Source organism: Chiloscyllium punctatum, chromosome 11 (genome assembly GCF_047496795.1).
Source record: "Chiloscyllium punctatum isolate Juve2018m chromosome 11, sChiPun1.3, whole genome shotgun sequence".
Taxonomy (NCBI): domain Eukaryota; kingdom Metazoa; phylum Chordata; class Chondrichthyes; order Orectolobiformes; family Hemiscylliidae; genus Chiloscyllium; species Chiloscyllium punctatum.
Genome location: NC_092749.1, coordinates 25,827,867 through 25,850,000, shown reverse-complemented (window position 1 = coordinate 25,850,000; position 22,134 = coordinate 25,827,867). Strand labels below are relative to the sequence as shown.

Below are 22,134 nucleotides of genomic sequence, written 5' to 3'. Positions count from 1 at the left end.
CAATTTGTCCACATAACTGAAGTCCCTCATTCCAGAAGTCATTTTTATGAAGTCTTTTCTGCACTCTGTCCAAAACCTTCACGTGCTCCCTAAAGTGAAGTGGCAAAAGCTGGACACACTGTACCACTTGTGGCCCAACCCATGTCTTGTACAGGTTTACTAGGGCTTCCTTGCTTTTGAATTCTGTCCTTAATCATTCAGTCCAGGATCCCTTATAATCACTTTCCCAACCTGCTTGTCACCTTCACTGACTTATACACAGGTATCTTTTTCCTGCACCCCTTTTAAACGTTTACCCTTGATCTTGATATTTAGATCAGTCACTTCTACATTTCTCTGCATTAAAGTTTTACCCTTCTCATTTGACCAGACTGTCTGTCTGTGTCTTCTTGAAAATTATCACTATTCTCTTCACCATTCCAATGCTTCCAACGTTGAGATCTCTGGCCACCTTGCTTGAGAACTGCTGAGGTTTGGTGAGGTATGGATTACATCGCTGTTCTGTAGTCCTCCCACCTTTTTTTAAATGAAATTGTCCTCACTAAGCTGAGGAAAGTAGATGCTGGGGGTTGGAGCACTTTACTGTTTTAGATTTGCAGTGTCAAGTGCATTATATTTAGGTGTGGCGCAATATTCCCTGTCCTCTCCTGGAAAACTTCGTCTTTCATTGATGCAGGAATGGTTAGAGATTAATGTAACCTTGCCTATTCCCTTGTCTTTTTTATAAATCCTTTTGTATAACAACCATAGTCTGATTTGGTAATATTAATTTATGCTGTATGAATAGTTTTATGCTCCTTCATCATTCCCACTAAGAATTAGGTTGAGACTTCCAGAATATATTTCGCCTACAATGTTTTCATGATGTTCGCAGTCAGTACAAGCAATATTTTTTGTCTATGTAAAATCAAAATACTGTTGATGCTGGAAATCTGAAAGCAAAAGAAAAAATGCTGGAGAACTCAGTAGGCCTTACAATATTTGACATTTCTGGAGAGCCACATCGGACTTGAAATATTAACTGTTTCTCTCTCCATAGATGCTACCAGACTTGCTGAGTTTCTCCAGCATTTCCTCTTTTCATTTACATAGTTGAATTCCCAGGAATTTTTCTTGCCTACAACTTAGTATGGTTAGCAATATTTTAAAAGATCCTGAATTAAACTTTCTGCTTCCTGCTCGTCGGAGGGTATTAGAGTAATAATGAACAGTACTTTGGAGGGTGGCTAAAAATTGACTACTTGATACTTAAATAAATACCATAATAAATTTTGAGTCAGGACTTAGCTCCATTAAACTTTGATTTTCTGCCCGCTGCTTAACCCCCCCAACCAAAAGCAATCCTTTATTTAAATTGGGAGGCATGGCATCATCAATTACTTATCGATATATAAATGTGTGTCCTCTCCAGGAGGTTGTTCTACGACACTGTTAAGAATAAAGTATCGTTGAGTGACTCTGCTAAACGCATCATCTAAACAGATCAGATCTTATTTGGTCATTGCATTAATTTTTGAAAATCCTCCAGGAAAGAGACATAGCAAGTATTATGCTTCTGACTTTTTTTTTGTATGCTGATAAGTATAAGCTTGCCATCTCATTAACTTCAAATTTTTCAATTTTGAAGCAAGTTTTATGAATACCAATTCCTTACTATACAGTGGGATTCCTGATGTTTCTTTTGAGTGTTTCTCATTGGGCTCACTCTACCATGATTTATCAGGTCTGAAGTCCCAATCAAAGAGAGCTGTTTCATCTACACCCCCAAGGCCGCCATCGAGGAGAGGAAGAGTGATGACTGATAAATTGGCAACTACTTCCTCATCTACAGAATCTGCTAACAAAACAATTAGTGTTCCTGTGTTCCATCTGTACCACAAACTTTTACCAGGCGAGTAAATGTTTTGAGCAGCTTAATAGTCGGCAGTAGTATATGTAAATTACACCTTGCATTCTCCAAAAGCTTTTATCCCAAGCTGATTACAGGTGATGAAGGTAAATTTGCCTATTTTTTCATCCATCAGGGACAAAACATTTTCTCCTCTCTATGCCATTGCCTTCTGAAATGGGTACAGTTCAGTTCCAAAAAAAATTTACAAGAAGCAAATCAGATGATGATCTGGTTGAGACATTAGCTTGAAAGCAGAAATTGTTGGACTATAAAATCTGCCTATTTTAACAGTGAGGGATGGAAATGGAAATATCTTGGTCATTGGTAGTTAGACATATTCATAGCATCATATCTGCATCAGACTGTTTCTTGCGTGTGTGATAGTTTCTGCACATTGGACACAAGATGTTAGGTGGACTTTACAGGGTTATCATCTGCCTCCATGAATTCCTGATTCCTTGCTTACATGGCAACCAGGTTGAAATCTAGTTTGATTTTTGTTAATCTTTGGAACTGAACTGTGCACTTCAGAAGTTAATTTGAAAGTTATTAGTGTGGAACTGGTGCCACAAATAGGCCAGATCATGTGAGAACTGCAGATTCCCTACCATAAAAGATCTTCAGTGAACCAGTTAAGCTTTTTTCATAATTTGACTTCCACAATAGATTTTTATTTCCTAAATACTTTGAAAGACTGAATTCGCAGTCTCAAATTAGCATGGTCGGAGTTGAGACCTTTTTTTGTTTGTTCCCAAATTATTCAGTAATATTAACCGCTCCTTCCACACCCTTTTTCAAATTGACTTAACATGGGCCTTGAACCATTCACTAGAGTTTGAGCACATAATTTGAGTTACAGGGTATCATTGAAAGCTGTAGTTTTGGAAATTCCATCTTTCAAATAAGACATTAAACTGAGACTCAGTTTGCCTGTTCAGGTGATTATGAATTTAATTTTACTCTTTGATAGACTTTTAGCTTATTGTGTGTTAATTTGGCATATGCTAATAAAAGTGTTATGTTCCAGTGTATCAGTGGTAATGTGTTAACAGAATAAAAATACAATATGGCCTTTTAAATGTTAGAATCATAATTTAATAATTGATTAGATTTCTTAAAATAACTTCCTTGATGTTGTTTTGTAGGTCAACCACTGCCAGCAGAGGTGACGCTAGCCCAGCTGTTAACTCTTTTGTATGACCGCAAACTCCCTCAAGGCTACCGCTCAATAGATTTGACTGTCAAACTTGGATCTAAAGTAATCTGTGACCAAGTGTTGTCAAAAACTGACTCATTTAAGCGTCTCCGCACAGACAAAGGTATATTCATTTATTTATTAATTGTCCATATGAATACTCATGCATACATAGAGTATTTGTTGAGAATGTGATGCTGGAAAAGCACAGCAAGTCAGGCAGCATCCAAGGAGTAGGAGACTCAATGTTTCGGACTTAAGCCCTTCATCAGGAATATATAGGGTATTTGCTCAGCAGTAAAGCCTCCGACGCCCACACTAGTAAATAGAATCTTTGTCATTGCTGGTCTTGGCAGTAAATCTGATTTGGGGCAAGACTTTTGTCTCATAAAATGAATGTGCAATAGAATCTAGGAAAGTTTTTTTTGCTTCATTGTCATTCCGGCGAAAATTTCTTTAAGAAATGTCAGCTAGTAGAGTGCAGAAGTTGTGTTTTACTGAGTCTACAAAGAAGATTTCATTGGGTCAAGCTTTTAATTCCTATAAGATCTTGGAATCTTGTTAGGGTAGACATTCCTCCGGCTTGATTTATCACTACCTGCAACTTGAATGTTAAGTTCAAGATTGCTAAAATTCCACAAATGGTATTCCTAGAAGATGGGCGGCAAGGTGGCACAGTGGTTAGCACTGCTGCCTCACAGCGCCAGAGACCTGGGTTCAATTCCCGCCTCAGGCAGCTGTCTGTGTGGAGTTTGCACATTCTCCCCGTGTCTGCATGGGTTTCCTCCGGGTGCTCCGGTTTCCTCCCACAGTCCAAAGATGTGCAGATTAGGTGAATTGGCCATGCTAAATTGCCCGTAGTGTTAGGTGAAGGGGTAAATGTAGGGGAATGGGTCTGGGTGGGTTGCTCTTCGGAGGGTCAGTGTGGACTTGTTGGGCCGAAGGGCCTGTTTCCACACTGTAAGTAATTTAATCTAATCTAAATTTACTCATAACTGTCCATCTCCGGATGCAAATTATTACAAGCTGCATTTGCAGTGAGTGCAGGAATGTATCACCCCTCAAAAAAACACACACATTCATAAGCTGTAGAAGTAGCAGTAAGCTAGTTGACCCATCAACTCTGCTCTGCTGTGGCTGATTTGATGATCCTCAACTCCACTTTCCTGCCTTTTCCCCATAACCCTTTTTTGCCCATACGATTGAAAATCTACCATCTCAGCCATGAAGATACTTAACAACCCAGCCTTGACAGTCCTCTGCAGTAAAGCATTCCACAAGTTCACTATCCTCTGACAGAAGAACTTTCCTCTTCATCTATCTCTTAATCATGTGATATCTTACTCTGATATTATGCCCTCTGATTTTAGACAGTCCCACAAGAGGAAGCAACTTTTCCACCTCTACCTCTACCTTTTAAGCCCCCTGAGAATCTTATGTTTCAATCAGGTCTCCTCTCACTTCTGTCATTCTTCTAAACTCTAACGAGGGCAAGCCCACCCTATTCAACATCTCTTCAAAAGAAAATCCCTCTGAACCTAGAATCAATCTAGTGAGCCTTTGCTGAACCATCTCCAATGCAAGTATCTCTTTCATTAGATAAACAGACTTAAAATTGTTCTCAGTATTCGAGATGTGATCTGACAAGTGCCTTGTATACTTTTAGCAAGACATTTTTATATTTCATTCCCTTAAAAATAAAGGCCAACATTCCATTTGCCTTTCCTATTTCTTGCTAAACCTTTCTGCTAGATTCATGCATAAGGACCCAGAAATTCCGCTGTGCAGTAGTATTCTGCATGTTTTTGCCATTTTAATAATGTTCACCTCTTGTACTATTCCTGCCAAAGTGCATAACCATCCATCTTCCCATGTTACATTCCATTTGCTAAACTTTTGCCCACTTATTTACCCTGTCGATATCTCACTGGTCAGTCTTGTCACCTGTGTTCCTGTCTATTTTTCTGCAATCTGCAAACTTGACAGTATATTCACTTTACCTCATCCAAGTTATGCATATAAATTGTAAATAAATACAGCTCCAGCACTGAACCCTGTGGCACTTTACTCATTCTAAGGTGTTACCCTGAAAATGTCCCTTTTATCACAATTGTTCTCTTCGTTAGCCATTCATCTATGCTAATTTATTGCCCCAACACAATTGCCACTGGCATGGTGGCTCAGTGGTTGGCACTGCTGCCTCACAGCACCAGGGACCTGGGTTTGATTCCCACCTCGGGAGTCCGTGTGGAGTTTGCACATTCTCCCTGTGTCTGTGTGGGTTTCCTCCGGGTGCTCCCCAGTTTCCTCCCACAATCCAAAGACGTGCAGGTCAGGTGAATTGGCCATGCTAAATTGCCCATAGTGTTAGGTGCATTAGTCAGAGGGAAATGGGTCTGGATGGGTTACTCTTTGGAGGGTCAGTGTAGACTTGTTGGGCCAAAGGGTCTGTTGCCATACAGTAGGGAATCTAATCTAATGGGTGTTTTTCCTGATTGGCTTGGATAGAAGATTGACTGGCAAAAGGCAGAAACTGGTGATAAAGGGGTCTTTTTCCAGATGGCAGTCAGTGACTAGTCGAATTCCACAACTATTCAAGTCATACACTAATATATGTGGATATTGTCGCTAAATTGAGATGACACAAATATAGATGGAGGGACTGGTAGTGTTGAGGAAGTGGAGAGGCTGCAGAAGGACTTGGACAGGCTAAGAGAGTGGGCAAAGAAGTGGCAGATGGAGTACAGTTAAGACTGAGAGAGATTATGCACTTTTGGTCAGAAGAATAAAATCGCAGACTGTTTTCTAAATTGGGAAAGGCTTTGGAAATCTGAATTCGGCTCTGAAGAGTCAACTAGATTCGCAGTGTTAGCTTGCTCGCTCTCCATGGATGCTGTCTGACCTGCTGTGATCTCCAAAATTTGTAGTTTTCAGCACAGATTTCAGCATCTGGAGTAATCCATTCCAAAACCATAAGAATTTTTATGGAGTGGGTTATGGAATGTTTCCTCTGGCCCTAGGTATGCTACTTCCCAATCAGTACAACATAAATACCAAGAAATTCAAAAGGAACTGCCATGTTCACTGGGAGTGGTTGAAAAAAAAAGTGTTGATTTATTTAAGAAGAAGCTGGTCAAATATTTGAAAGAGAAGGGATAAGTTTATAATAGAATTGGATAGAAAATATGGCAGGAAATGCAAGTGAGACTAAAGTGCTGGTATTTACTGGCTGGGTGGAATGGCCGGTGTTGTTTTTATTCATTCGAAATATGGGCTTTGATGTCTGTGCTAGCACTTATTGCTAATTCCTAGGTGCTACCACCTTGAACTATTGTAGCTCATTTGTAGAGGTGCCTATATTTTGATTAGGGAGTGAGTTCTAGGGAGTGATTCAGTGGTACTGAAGGAATGGGGATATTTTCCAAATGAGAATGGTGAGTGGCTCAGAGGGAAATGTGGTGTTTCCCTGTAATTTGCTGCCCTTGACACATTGTACTGCTGAGTGTCATTGGTGGAAGGGGTGAATGTTTGCGTATGTGGTTCCAGTCAAGCAAGCTGCTTTATCCTCGATGGGATTGGGCTTCTTGGCTGTACTCATCTGTTGCACTCCTGATTTGTAACTTATGGATGGTAGACAGGCTTTGGGGAGTCAACAAGTGAATTACATGCTGCAGGATTCCCAGCCTCTGACATCCTCCTGTAGCCACAGTATTTATAGGTATTTTCTAATCAAACTGTTCAGAGTTATTACTACACACCTCTGGAGAAGTTGGAACTTTAACCTGGGCCTCCTGGTAACATAGCAACATTACCACTACACCTCAGGAGCCCACCAGTGGCTAGTCCAGTTCCATTTCTGGTCAGTGATAACACCCAAAATGTCGATATTGGGGCGAATTCAATCATTGTGATGCCATTGACCGTCAAGTGACAGTGGTTAGATATTCTTGTGACAGTGGTCAGTGCAACAGCATTTGTGTGGTGTCAGTCAGGATATTGTTCCTGTCTTGATGCAATTTAGCATGGACTGGTTCAGTATCTGAGAAGTCGCGACTGGTGCTGAACATTGTGCAATTGTTAAACGTCTCTATTTTTGACCTTATACTGGAAGGAAAGTCTTTGATGATCGTTGGGCCTAAAACATTACCCTGAGGAATTGAGGGCACTTGTGATGTGGAAGTGTGGTAATGTCCCTACCTCCTGAGCCAGGATGATCTGTTTCAAATTTCCACCACCTCCAGTGGTTTGTGATAACATCTCTGAATAGATTGATTAGAAAATGTGGAACAAGAATCTTCTGGTGCAGTGGTCGTGTCCCCGAATCAAGTCCAGAATATCCAGATTCAAGTTCTACCAGCATTTGACATGTCATAATGGGTCTGAATAGTTTGGTTAAATAACTATTCTGAGGAGCTTCTGCAGAGGTGGCTGACTTCCAACAACTATTACCATCTACCTTTCTGCCAGTTGTGACTGAAACCAGTGGAGAGGTTTCCCAATTCCCATTGATCTCTGGTTTAGCTTTGGCTCCTTGATGCTACACTGAGTCAAATGTGACATTGATGGCAAAGGCAGTCACACACTCTATCAAGTTCAACTCTTATTTTGTCCATGTTTGAGGTTAGGAGCTGAATAGCCTTGAAAGAACCCAGATTAAACATCAATAAGCAGATTATTGCAAAGAAAGTGCTGCTTGATAGCACTATTGACGACCCCTTCCATTACTTTACTAATGACCCTGAGTATATCGAGAGGGTGGTATTTGGCCAGTTTGGCTTTGTTTTGCCTTTTGTGTAGAGGACATACCAGGGCAATTTTCTATATGGTCAGTTAGATGCCAAAGTAACCATAGATGAACAGAAGTGCAATAAGTTCTGGAACTCAACTTTGGTATTATTGCCAGCATGTTGCCATGGCATTTGCAGCATCGAGCATCTTCAGCCATTTTTTGATAACAAGTGGAGTGAATGGGGTATTTGTGATGCTGGGGTCCTCTGGAGGATGCCAAGATGGATCTGTCTCATAGATCCTGTGTTATCTTATGTAAATGTGAAATACATTATGCTGATCCAAGCCCAAAATAAATAAATAAGCTTTGTAACTTGAAATCTAAAATACTTGTAACCTAGATTTCCTTGAGTTTTAAATTGTTTATTTAAATTTTGTTTCTTGGAGACTGGAGTCTGTTTTGTACATATCATGAAACTGCTAGGATAATAAAAACTGAATCTTAAATGAAGCTTTCAAATCAAATTTAACCGAAAGTGTAATATCAGCGTCATTACAGTTCAGACTGGGCAGTACAAAACAGCAACTTTGAGCAAGGCTTCTGACTCCTAATCTTATTTTAAATTTATTTCTGTAATAACTACACAGATTTTTTTACCTGTATAGCCATTGTAGTACATGTTCTTAAACGTTCCCTTATCTGGCTGTTAATGGACCGATTCAATACCAGTATTTTGCTGTGGCATTACTGCTTTATATTCTTCGTGTTTTGTTTAGGAGGCTAATTTATTTCCACTTTTATGCAGAACTTGGTGATGGTCTGACCAGCTGTCCTGAAGATGAAGTCTTGCAGCCAAGTGATGACTGTATGGATAGTGTCTTGGATGAATCTTTGCTGGAAACAAATCCTATCCAGTCTCCACTTCAGGTGTTCGCTGGCATGGGTGGGCTAGCCCTTATAGCAGAAAGGCTGCCAATGTTGTATCCTGATGTTATCCAGCAAGTAAGTGATACTTTTGCTGATGTATTCTGCAATCATTTCTCACACTGTCCTAACACGTGAGGCCATATGAAGTTTCACCGTGTTTTGGTAAACCATCAGCATTAGAATCTCCAGTTTATGACCACTTTTCCAAACCTTTGTAGAAACTCGCACTTTCCCATTTGAAGAATGACACGTCGGCATGTAAGTTTGCTCCTGTTATGACAGTGTGTTGAATCGTGTGTTGTACCTAGAAAATGTGCCTATACAATGTTTGTTAAGCTTCTCTGAGGAAGCAAAGAGCAGCAAAAATGCCCTTCATGCAAGTTCTGGTAGCTGTGAAAGAGATCTCTGAATGGACTATGAGCCTTAATTCTTCTACTTTTGGGGTTTAGAAGAGTTGGGGGTTGGAGGGAAGCCCGAATAGTGATGGCTAGCGAGTGGCACAGTGGAATCTTAAGTATGAGACATCAAATCTCTTATGGGATGAGTACCTCATGAGAGTTATATTGTTAATTTTCTATATATGTTAAATTTCAGTAGATAGGACCGCAGCATTTGGCATGGTTAAAATTTCCTCTGAAATTGCAGTATTTTACATTACATAAGCAATCAGCAGTTTAAAATAGCCAAATTAATTATTTTTTTATGTTTGCTTGGAGCAACCCTCTTCTGCCCACTTGGAGCTTACTAGTTCTGTTTGTTTGAAGAGGTTATTAGTTGTGTTCCATTTTAAATCTTCCCTAACTTGTGATGCAGCTTGATACCTTTTGCTGTCTGTCCCAGATGTTGGCACTGATCAGAAAAACTTTCCCAATACTGACCTCACTACAATGTTTTGCAAATTGATTCCATTTTGCTTTGTCTTGGTGAGCATGTATAATATTTTCTTTCTTTGGTTTAATTTTGGTGTCATGTCGGGATGAAAGAGCCTTATTAAAATACGTGTTTTATTTTCAGACATGTGGAAGATTTAGATGACACATGGCTCAATCCACTATTAAAGTCAAATTTTCTAAACAATTGAGCTTTCTGTATAGAAGATATTCCATTGATATTGATGTAGAAGCTGCTGAATCCTATAATAATGAGATTAACAGTTGGATTTTGAAAGTCTGTTCATCTGTAGATTTGATTTAAATTTATGGACCTCCTCACGTAAAATTTATAAAGCTCATAATTACTTGAGCATTTTGAATCTTGAGAGGATTTGAACCTCCCTGAGAAATGAACAAAAGAACTTTTGCTTGTTTCAATCACCAATTGACGTAACGATTCCTAAGCAAATTACATGACAGAATTCAGTCATTTAACTCTTTGCATTTGGTTGTACAGAAAGGTAGAGAGGCAAAATCCTTTTTCAGTTGACATTGAGCTGCCATTTTAGATGCTGTTGATTAAATGTCAATTTATTCAGTTTGTGAGTAAACATGTAACAGCAGTGCTGTTGTGGCTTTTTATGGTGAAACTACTGAGATCTTTTAAAGGAATAGATACAGGGCAAATATTATGTAATGGATGTCTCACTAACTTTGGGGAATAATATTTTGTGAATTTATGCATCATTGGTATATTGTGTACCTCTGAAAATCCCAAGCCAATATTAATTATGCAAAATTTGACATTCTAATACTATTTTCAGACTTTATTTTCATTCTGTCTTGGAAACTGTTTTTCTTTGTTCAGTTTTCCTAAAGACATAGACGCTGGTTTATATACTTGAACAGCTTCAAGCCCACATTGTATTCTAGAAAGAGAGGTGCAACATTATTTACCACCAGAACAAAATTATGGTCAGATCAAATTATGGCTTGGCACTTGTAATCTGTATCTATTACTTTCATATTTAAAGTGTGGTCTCAGAGCAGCAGTGAAATATAATAATCATTGAGGTTTCATGATTTTCAAACAGATTCACAGAAGGCTTGAATAAATTTGTATTTTTGAGGGCCCTTCTGGAATCATATGATTCTTCTCCGGTCTTATAATTTTCAGGGAATATAATTTCAATATTACATTTGTCAACATTGATCCCACAATTTCAGAAGTGTTGAATGGAGTAATTTTAATTGATTCTATTTTCAAACTAATGAAACTTTTCTGTCGTCATCAATCACCTGTCTCATGAACTCAATTTAAATTAGTTCCTCCAAAGATCCATATGCTCCAAAATTATGACTTTTGAAGCTGTTCTAAACATCATATGATTACCTGTTTTTAAGGAAACAGTTTTATGCGCTCTTATGGATTTGCTTTTAAAATTTCTTTTATATCTATTCACAGATTGAGAAACTTCCCCTCCACTCGCTGTCACAGCCTATGAGCTGTCTAAATCTAAACCTTGATCCATTTAATTAAACATAATTCTTTTCATTTTTTTTAAAGAGGCCTTGTCTTTTGGTCTTGCATCTCCCATCTGTCAAAACTGTCAATAAAGAGTTTCTTAGATATGAATAGTTTTGTATTCCTTGTTGTAACAACTCTGTTTTTAATGGTAACAGACTTAGCAAATTTTGAGAAGATTTGTAGCTCAGGCTGAGGTACTGGATATAGGTTTGCTCTCTGAGCTGAAAGGTTCATTTTCAGACGTTTCATCACCATACCAGGTAACATCTTCAGTGAGCCTCCGAATGAAGCACTGGTAGTGTAGCCTGCTTTTTATGATTATGTTTGAGTTTTCTATGGTTGGTGATGTCATTTCCTGTGGTGACATCATTTCCTATAAAACAAACACTACGTTGGACAAACAGGCAGAAAACTAGCCACCAGGATAAATGAACATCAACTAGCCACAAAATGACATGACTCACTCAGTAGTATCCTTACATACGGGTGAGGAATGACACCACTTCGACTGGGACAACACATCCGAGCTAGGACAGAGACACGCACAAGAATTCCTAGAAGCATGGCATTCCAACCGGAACTCTATCAACAAACACATTTGACTTGGAGCCCATTTACCACCCCCGAAGAAAAAGAACCGGAAATGACATCACCATAGGAAATGATGTCGCCGCAGGAAATGACATCATCAACTGAGGAAACTCAAACATATCAATAGAAAGCAGGCTACACCACAGTGCTTCATTCAGAGGCTCACTGAAGATATTACGTACTATCTTGACAAAACGTCTGAAAACAAACCTTCCAGCTCAGCAAGTAAACCTACATCCAGGTAGCAGACTTTTACAGGTTTCTTTTGCTGTTCATCCCCACAACTTTAATTTGGCAGTGTTCGCTTGCAGGTTCTTTTATCCTTGCCCATTGACAAACTGATGTTAGTATTGAAATAATATTGACTTTATTTTATGTACCTTGAACTATTACACTGAACAGACTGCTCAACACAGCCAATACCACCATTCTTAGTCCCTACTGTTGCCTGTTTGCTCATCAACTTGGCCTGTCAAAAGTTTATTCCGAATCTATTCATTGTTGCTGATGTGCATTGCAAGCAAAGGAATTGAAATTCTGAAAGACTGTAATTGGGTTCTGATCAATTTAATAGAAACCAGAAATGGCATAAAATAATTCTTAAAATGTCTCTGCATAATTTGCTGGTAAATTTAAAGATGAATAATGTTAAAGAATAGTAAGCACTTAACAGTTGATAGGACAGGCAACCACTAAGGGACTTTATTGACCCAGCGCCTGAAGGTTGGGGATTGAATAGGTGAATTAATGTATGTTGTTGACATTAATATGTGATCTCTTCCCTTTGTACATCCAGGTGAGTGCTCCAGTGGTAACTTCAACTTCGCAAGAAAAACCGAAGGACAACGAACAGTTTGAATGGGTTACAATAGAGCAGTCTGGTGAATTAGTCTATGAGGCTCCTGAAACCATAACTGCAGAGCCACCACCAATCAAATCAACTGTTCCTGCAATGTCTCCAATCCCAGCACATTCTCTCGCAGCCTTTGGACTCTTCCTCCGTTTACCAGGATATGCAGAAGTACTCCTCAAAGAACGGAAACATGCTCAGTGTTTGCTAAGATTGGTGCTTGGTGTAACCGATGATGGCGAAGGCAGTATGTATGATTTGAGATTTGCATTATGGTCGCAGATTGTGATGCAGAATTTGTTGCCTCTAACTCATGTTAAGGTTGTTAATCTAATCTTGTGGATTCCCATTACGTTCAGTTATACTTGAATTGTGTTGTAATCACCAGAAGTTTTACGTCTTTATGAAAACATTTGTGTTTGAACGATCTCTTGACTGAATTAATCTCTAGTATAGTTAATGTTCCTGTGCTGCTTATGGTAATGAGAGTTGCATAATGTAAAAGGACTTTTCATTTAAATAGTTATTTTTGTTGAACATGAAGTCAACATAAAATTTTAAATGATGTTCATTTTCTTGTTTCAGGTCATATCCTACAATCCCCATCAGCAAATGTTCTTCCCACGCTTCCATTCCATGTTTTGTGCACTTTATTCAGTACCACACCATTGACTACTGATGATGGAGTTCTCCTTCGGCGGATGGCTTTGGAGATTGGAGCAATTCATCTTATACTGGCTTGCCTTTCTGCTCTAAGCCACCATGCCCCAAGGGTGCCTAATGCAGGTGCTAACCAAACAGAGGTGAGCTCAGCATGAGGTTAAATATCAATCCAGGTTCTAACTACTAATACAAAACCAAATTACTGTGACGCTTTCAACACTCAGCAGGCCAGGCAGCCTCTAGAATGAAGCTTCGTGACCTGTCATCAGAACCCTTCACTGGAATTTTTTATTTTGGTTTTATTGTGGGTTTTACTTACATCATTCAGTTGATCTAACCTGAAATCACTAAAGCTCTGAACATGCTGGTTTTAGAAACAAATTGAAATGTCTGAAAGCTTCATACCCAAATCTCTCAATTAAGCAATATGCTTGTAACATTTTCGTATTCCTATGTGATGGATTTCTAAGACCAGCATTTATTGCTCACCTACGTTTGCCCTTGCACAAGTGCCAATGAGCACCCTCCTTAAATTACTGCAGTTGTCGTAGTTTAGGTACATCCATCGTATTGTTAGAAGTCAAGAACAAAAGAAATATATACTGTACTGTACTGCCCATTTAGCTTGATCCACCGTTGAATATGGTTATAGCTAATCATGGGCTTCAAATCTCATTTTCTACCCACTCCCATGTCTTTTCCTGATATACTAAAGATCGGTCTATCCTATTCTTAAATGTATTCAATATTGGATCTCCATCAACCTGGGATGAGCTGAAGAATTCCAAAGATTCACATCCATTTCATTTAAAGTGATTTCTCCTCATCTTTGTCCTAAATGATTGCTCCTTATCCTGTGGCCTCATGTTTTAGATTTCCCAAATAGTGGAAGCAGTCTCCCAGCATTAACCTTATCAACCTTCTTTAAAATCTTGCATGTTTCAATGAGATCTCCTCTTGTAAACCTCAGAAAATAGGTCCCATTTCTTCAGCCTCTCTTCATAGGACAAGCTTTACATCCAAGGGGCCAAATGTAGTGAACCTTCACTATACTACCCCCAATACAAATATATCATCCTTTTTAAGCATGGAAACTCAAAACTGCGCGCAATATTTCAGATGTGATCTTGCAAAAGCCCTTTATAATTGTATGATATAATTGTATCAAGTTGTCTTTGTCCTGTTCCCAAATCCCCTTGCAGTAAAGGCTAACATTTTATGTACTGCCTTAATTGCTTGCTCAGTAGGGAGTTTCAGGATTTTGATCTAGGTGTAGGGATACATTGCCAGTTTGAATGTTGCGCAAAGTGGAGGCATTCCCTTATGTCAGTTTCCTTTTCTTCTAGGTGAGTTTAGGAGATATTGATGCACAAGTCTTGGTAAAGTAGAATTGAATGTTTAAGTTGGTGGATAAGCTAATTAATTTGTCGTCATAAGAACCACCATCATGTGCAATAAATATTATCTATGTTGACTTTGGCTGTAATTATATGATTGCCTCAAGTGAAATGTGTAGTACTTTTCTTGTGTGTTTGAATGGGATTTCATTTAAGCATTAATAACTGCCAAGACAGGAATGAAAAGATGATATTGGACCAAATGTGATGTCCACAAACTGAGAGATCGAAGTGTTCCTGTATTACAGTTAGAGGAACTTGCCGCTCTGTATTAATAATCACAAACTCAGTACTGCTTCATGACAATTTATATGTAGTTGGTTAAGAAACTTTTGTTCCATGTGAATAAATTCGAATCTGCATTGTTGATGCAATCCTTTAAAACTGTTAAGAGAAGTTAGTGTATATTTTTGGTTCGTACAGATTTTATTCCTAACATTGTCATGATAATACAAGGTGCTGGCAACATACATGCTTGATCAATTCTCAGAGTTCTGAGAATTCCAAAGCTCCCAATAGGTTTTGAGCTGTGGCCTAAGAGACTCCAATTTATATTGGTTCAGTTTTCTTTGTTTCTTTTTTACCTATTTTCAGATATTCTGTAACTAAACGTAATTTTCATATAAGCAAATTCAAGGCGTTTGATGTGGAAGTTTTAATCTTGAGCATTTACGAATCATAATTGAGTTTTTTAAGAACTGTTGTAGTAGATATTTGCATTTCTTAATGCATCTACGTGTTTCAATAGACTTTGAATTAGTGAAATAGTTTGAAGTGCAGTGATCGTTGCATTAATATAACTTCGTATTTATGCATGAATTGGTTTTCAACTATTCATTGTGTATATATAAAGTTTTAAACAGATTAATATAGATTGTAGGCATACTTAATCCCCTAGGAAATGAAAATAAATAGGTATTTTGGTTTTTGTTTAAAATAGACATTTACTAACCTGATAACCACTTTAGTGATGTATTCAAGACTGAACAATTTTGGATCCATTTGATATTTATATTGTGGTTTTGAGAGAGGGAATAAATTCTTGTTAAAATAGTGGGGAAGTCAAAGGGCAGAGTCAGGGCTGTGCTTGTCGATGTATTTGCTCTGAATGCATAGTTATTCAAGTGTATGTATATTGATATTGTTTGTGCCAGTGTAAACTGTAATTGCATCTTTGGTTAACGACCGACAAGGAAGTTTTTCACTTTTTTCTTTTCAAACAGCCGCAAATTTCCAGTGTGCACACTAACTCTTCCACTGAAGACCAGCAGTTATATTGGGCCAAAGGCACAGGCTTTGGCACGGGTTCTACTGCATCAGGCTGGGATGTGGAACAGGCTCTCACGAAGCAGAGACTGGAGGAGGAGCATGTTACCTGTCTTCTGCAAGTAAGTACTAACTGACTTACCAACTTTGAATGTTCAAACATTTCTGTTTTTTAAAATACATTTGTGTTGTATCCTAGTATAATAATTTGTCTCCTATTCGAGTTGGTCCTCCTTGCATAGTTTCCATTACGACTACTTAAAGGGTGCAAATGTATGCATAACTGATGCACAACTGACTTTCCCATCCATTCCCAGAATTGACTTGACTGTGTTAAGGTCTACTTTACCTTACTCTCTGTCAAAAATACCCACAGGTTTAATGATCAGTCTGGAGAACAAAGCCCCAGGTTTTTCTTAATTAAACTCCTCTCTCAGTATCTGTAATGGCATGTGCAAGGTGTTCAAGAACTTCTTGATTCCAGATAGAGTTCAGGGGGTTGAATTTCAAGTTTCCCACTTGAATCATAGAACTCCTACAGTGTGAAAAAAGGCCCTTCTGCGTAACAAGTTCTCACTGACTCTCCGAAGAGTAGCCCACCTAGACCCATTCCCCTACCATATTGTCCTATGTTTACCCCTGACTAATTCACCTAATCTACACATCTCTGAGCACAATGGGCAATTTAGCATGGCCAATTCACCTAACCTACACATCTTTGAATTGTGGGTGGTGACAGGTTGAGGGAATTACCGTTTTACCCAAGTCTATTTTGGGATGTACACCAAGTCACTCAATTTTTAAATTCTGTTGAAATTCCCATCTTAACAAGAGCCCTAACTGCCTTCCGGACTTTACAGACTTCTGTCCTATCTTTCAAACTTTTCAGGTTTAGACTCTTGAACAAACTGTTATTTTCCTGGTTATTATTTATTCTTTCTCATCCATGTTGACTTCTTGCACCCTTGGAAATAATTGATCATAATGTTTGATTTTATAATTCTTCACTATTTAGTTAGTTCTTTAGCATTACCTTTCTCTGTTCTGTTTTTTCCCATATTCAGTATAACCAGAGCATTTCTTGCAAGAGCCTTTCTTCCCATCCTTGTAGATGAAATAGAAACCAAACCGCAGACTTCTCCCTGGGCAGCAAGTTTATTGACTACAAGCTCACAGCGTGTTCTCGCGCCTGCTCTCTCTCATGCAAACATAACTACATAAAACTGACAATTGCAACATTAACTTCAGTAATCCCAAGGCTCCACCTTGCCTCCCTTCCCTCGGCCTCGTACAGTGGTCTCCAGCATAAAAGACACCAGTCTTGACCAATTCAATTCACTCCACTTGCTCCAAGAAACAGTTGGAGACCCTGGATGCTACAAAGGCTATGGGCCCTGGCAACATTCCATTCTAGCAATAGTTTTAGAAACTTGTGCTGCAGAATTTGCTGCTCCCCTAGCCAAGCTGTTCCAGTTTAGTTTAAATATTGGCATATACCTGACAATGTGGAAAATTACACAGATCTATCCTCTACACAAAAAGCAGGACAAATCCAACACTGCCAGTTACCACCCATTAGTCTACTCTTGATCATCTGTAAAGTGATGGGAGGTGTCATCAACAGTGCTATCGAGCGACACCTGCTCAGCAACAACCAGTTCAGTGACGCACAACTTGAGTTCTGCCACACTATTCAATTTAGCCTTGATTCAAACATGAGTAAAAGAGCTGAAGTATACTATTATCAAAAATATTTTCTGCGACAAATTCTTGTAATCTTTAGGATGATTTTTGAATGCAGGAGAAAATGATGAATCAAAATCTATTTTTAACTTTCAAATCAAATTCTTAACTGGTTTGTCTGCTGAATTCTTAGGTCCTTGCCAGTTACATAAATCCTGGGGGAAGCATTTTATCTGGAGAAGTACAGCTTGGTGAAAGTAGAGGACACAACAATAATGCCCTTCCTTCTGTGCTTGTGGAGTTACTCAGTCAATCCTGCCTTATTCCTGCTATGTCATCATATTTGAGAAATGACTCTGGTAAGTGATAAGGTAGTATTAAATATGGGTTTGGTTACTCTTTGAAGTACTTTGTATATCAATGTGAAGTTTTGAATGTGGAGTTCTCTTTTGATTTTAAACATGCTTTATGACTTGATGAAATTTACCATACCATGAGTTGGTGGTGGCTCTGGTGGTTTTGGTTTCTTTGGATTGTCGTGCCTCGCTAGGGTAGTGTGCTCTGTCGACCCCCACTAACCCAATAAGTCATGACAAAGTTCAGTGGTTCTTTGTCTTCAACCCAAAATATTCAAGCAGTGAAAGATTGAGTGTGAAGTTGCTAAATGATCAAAAAATAAAATTTGGTAACTCGCTTTTGTATAATGAAGAACAAAATGGCAGTAGACGTGCTGAAGCCTTCCTGCAGGTGAAGGGACTTTCCTTTTTTGAGATGCTTTTTCATCTTTCCTAAGGGTGGAAGCATGTGAAGTTCACATTGTTAGACTTTGGACTATGGATTTAAAATGTAGAAGATGCTGCTTTAAACCAATGAGACTGTGTGCAAAGGGAATGCAGTAGTTTTAAAAATTGTTTACTGGAGCATTTTGCATACAACTCAATGTTGCTTTCCTCTGGCACAATGAGAAGAAAGGCAAATGCCATACAGCCAGTGGTTCCTGAGTTTGGGGGGCGGGGGGGCGGGCGGAATTTCTTGACAACACCATTTGATTGACTTCTGATGAGGTCACCATGGCGTGTGTAAAACTAGTGCTGAAGAGAATCGTCTCACCTGCAAAGAGAAGACATCAAAAAATTTCTCTCGTGTAAAGATACCTGAAAATCTCCAGTAACAGCTTGCTGTCTTTCACTTGCTTTCCTTGACAATTTCCCTTTTGAAGGAGGATAAAACTCCTTTGAAACAGTTTTTAAGAAAAAGCAAATGAAAGATGACATTAGTGTGCAAAAACCTTATCTCATCTGCAAAGAGCTAAAAAGAAACTGAAAGGAAGAGAAAGAACACAACTGAGTGAATTTTGTAGTCAGGTCAGTGCTGTTGAACTGTATCCCTGATATTTTTCTTCTTTTGTCTACCCTTAATGTCCATGTTTTATCTTTGTGTGTTTGTCTGTATACAAAAGGGTTGGAATTTTAACAGTAGAATTTGTTTTAAAGTTATAAGTTTGATATTTCTTAATTGCTTTTGGTTAAAGAGAACTTGTTTGCGCTGAACGGTTATTTTCTTGAGTGATTTCGTCAGTCAGATAAATTGGAGATTTTGGATAATTTGACGAATCTTTTTTCAGGTTCGTCTCAACTCTGGGAATAGTGGAGCTTGATTTCCATGACCCCAGTGTTGTAACAGCAGCAGTAATGGTTAACAGTAAAATGCTGATGTTATCCTCAGTTTAATTATTATCATGGTCCTTTTTCTGGTGAAATATATAATGCCTAAGTCCTAGAACAAATTTCACTTTTTAAAACTATTCTAAATATCTTACTAAAACCTTTGCTTGATGGTGTAGCATTTTGTTTGTGTAACAAATTTGAAGCAGCTTATTCATTTGAGTGCACAACAAACTGCAGACCAGTTAATGCAGCAAATCCAACCAACTACGTGCTAGATCAGTGCCCACATCCTATTGTCTATATCACAATGTTCATAATGACTATTCACGTGCAACATGTTTTATTTCTTGGTTCTGCTGTACTTTAAGACAACTCTTTTTTTTCTTAATTTGGCTCATGAGGAACACAAAAGGTAATTAAACCAGGGACTTGTTATTTATTTGCTCAGTTGCAAATAGAATTTGTAGTTGTGCAAGTGAATGTGTTTGAAAGTGATGGAAGTTGGGTCCCTATAGGAGGTGGTATTGTGGTTGACTGAGAGAGAAGCCTGAGGCTGTTGGTATATCCTTCATCGCTGATACTGTACTACTTTCATTTCTGCACAGTTCAAAAAAAAGAGTACTAACTGACATTACTGTGTTTTAGGAGATTTAGTTTGTTTTATACCTTGCTTCCTCCCCACTGTCCATCTAATCTTCTTTCTCTTCCTTTACATCTCCTTCATTTAGAATTTCATTCAATATATAACAATGAAACTGGCTATTTGACCCAATCAATTCATGCCAGCTGCATTGGAGTTTCCTCTCATCTTGTCTAAATCTATCACCATAACCTTTTGTTGTCACCTTCACATATTTGGAGTTTTCCTTTCATTAAATCCATACTGTTAGCTTTAACCATACCATCTGGTAGCAAGTTCTACATTCTCGCTACTCTTGGTAAAGCAATTTAGCAGAATTCCCTCTTCAACATCTTAATAAACATCTTATATTCTTATAGTGCAAGTCAGTAGTTATGCTCTTCCCCACAGTTGACCCATTCTGTGTTCAATTTTTCAGAACCTTTCATGATTTTAAAGATCTCGATTTGGTCACCACCAATCCTCTTGCGGTTTCCTCTCCCAAACATCTTTTCCTTTCACTTATCAAACTCACCACACCCCACACAAAAGCCAATCTCCTCCTCAGCTCCTTCCCTCATTTTTGCTAAAGCCCCCATTAATGCTACAAGCCCTGGCCTTGGCAAAAGGAACAGTCTCAATGCTTGTAAAGGTTTTGGCCTCTGCTTAAGTGAAAGGAGCCTTGGTGAATTATTCACTGCCCCCACTATTTTCAACTGTTTCTCGAATAATGAGACCAAGAGAGGGGAGCAGAACTAGGTCATTCAGTCAATCAGCTCTACTCTCCATTTGGTCATGGCTGATGTATTTCTCAACCCCATTCTCTTGCTTTCTCCCAGTAACCCTTGATCCCTTTATCAATCAAGAAAATATCTATCTCTGTCTTAACTACTATCAGTGACTTGGCCATAGAAGGCTGTGGAGGCCATGAGTTCCACAGCTTAATCACCATCTGGCTGAAGAAATTCTTCTTTTTCTTCTCAGTTCGAAAGAGTTGTCCTTTCACTCTAAGGCTGTGCCCTCAAGTTCGAGTCTGTCCTAGAAGTGGAAACATCTTCTGCAAGTCCACTCTATCTAGGCCTCTCAGTATTCTCTAAATTTCAATCAGATGCCCCTTCATCCTTCTAAACTCCATTGAATCCAGACTCCTCAGCTGCTCCTCATATGCCAGTTCTTTATATCCAGGATAATTCTTGTAAATCTTCACTGGACTCCCTCCAACACTAGCGAATCCATCCTCAGATATGGATCCCAAAACTGCTCGCAATATTCCAAATGCGGTCTGACCAGACCATTATACAGCGTCAGCTGTACATCTTTATTATTGTCTTCTAGCCCTCTTGAAATGAATGCTAAACTTGCATTTGCCTTCCTAACTGCCAAGGTTAACGTGAAGAGAACCTTGAACTAGGACTCCCAATTCTCTATGCTTCAGACTTCTGAAGCTTTTTCCCATTTAGAAAATAGTCTTGCCTCTATTCTTCCCACCAACATGCATACCCTCACACTTTCCCACATTGCATTCTAGATCTGCCACTTCTTTGCTCACTGTCTGGCATGTCCAAATTTGTCTTCAGTGTCCCCACTTTCTTAACACAACATCTCCCTCCACCTGTCTCTGTCTCATCTGCAAACTTAGCAACAATGCCCTCAGTTCCTTTGTCCAGATCATTAATGTGTAACACGAATAGTTGTGGTCCCAACACTGACGCCTGAGGAACTCCACCTGCTGTCCTGAGAAAGATCATTTTTTCCCCCACACTCTACCTTGTGCCAGTCAGCCAATGCTCTATCAGTGCCAGTACCTTGCCCCCTAGCACCAGGGACACTTGTCTTATTTACCAGCCTTCTGACCTTATCAAAGGCCTTCTGGAAATCTAAATAGATCACATCCACTAGCTATCTTTTGTCTAACTTGCTGATTACCTCCTCAAAGATTTCTAACAGTTTTTTTCAGGCATGGCCTCCCTAAGACAAAGCTGCACTGACTCTGCCCTATTTTACCATGCACTTCCAATTACTCAACAGTCTTATCCTTAATAATTGACTCTAAAATCCTACATATAGGCTCCTGTCTTCTGCTTCCATACCTCCTCAAACATTTCATTACCCATTTTCTAGTCCTGTAGGACCCTCCCTGACTCCAGTGATTCCTGAAAGATCATCACCATCACTTCTACAATCTCCTCAGCTATCTCTGTCAGAACTCTGGGGTATGGTCCATCTGGCCCAGGTGATTTATTTACCTTCAGACCT

The 22,134-nt window shown here is 38.9% G+C and overlaps 1 protein-coding gene across 5 annotated transcripts in view; it reads left to right on the top strand.

The window, feature by feature from the left end:
* birc6 (baculoviral IAP repeat containing 6) overlaps window positions 1-22,134 on the top strand; it is a 243,325-nt gene that overhangs the window by 158,019 nt on the left and 63,172 nt on the right. For all 5 annotated transcript variants that reach the window (XM_072580512.1, XM_072580515.1, XM_072580513.1 and 2 more), the window contains 7 exons: window positions 1,724-1,891; window positions 3,037-3,210; window positions 8,621-8,817; window positions 12,530-12,830; window positions 13,169-13,386; window positions 15,867-16,031; window positions 17,786-17,951. In XM_072580512.1, coding sequence (XP_072436613.1) covers window positions 1,724-1,891; window positions 3,037-3,210; window positions 8,621-8,817; window positions 12,530-12,830; window positions 13,169-13,386; window positions 15,867-16,031; window positions 17,786-17,951 — 1,389 coding nt within the window. The remainder of the gene's footprint in view (window positions 1-1,723; window positions 1,892-3,036; window positions 3,211-8,620; window positions 8,818-12,529; window positions 12,831-13,168; window positions 13,387-15,866; window positions 16,032-17,785; window positions 17,952-22,134) is intronic.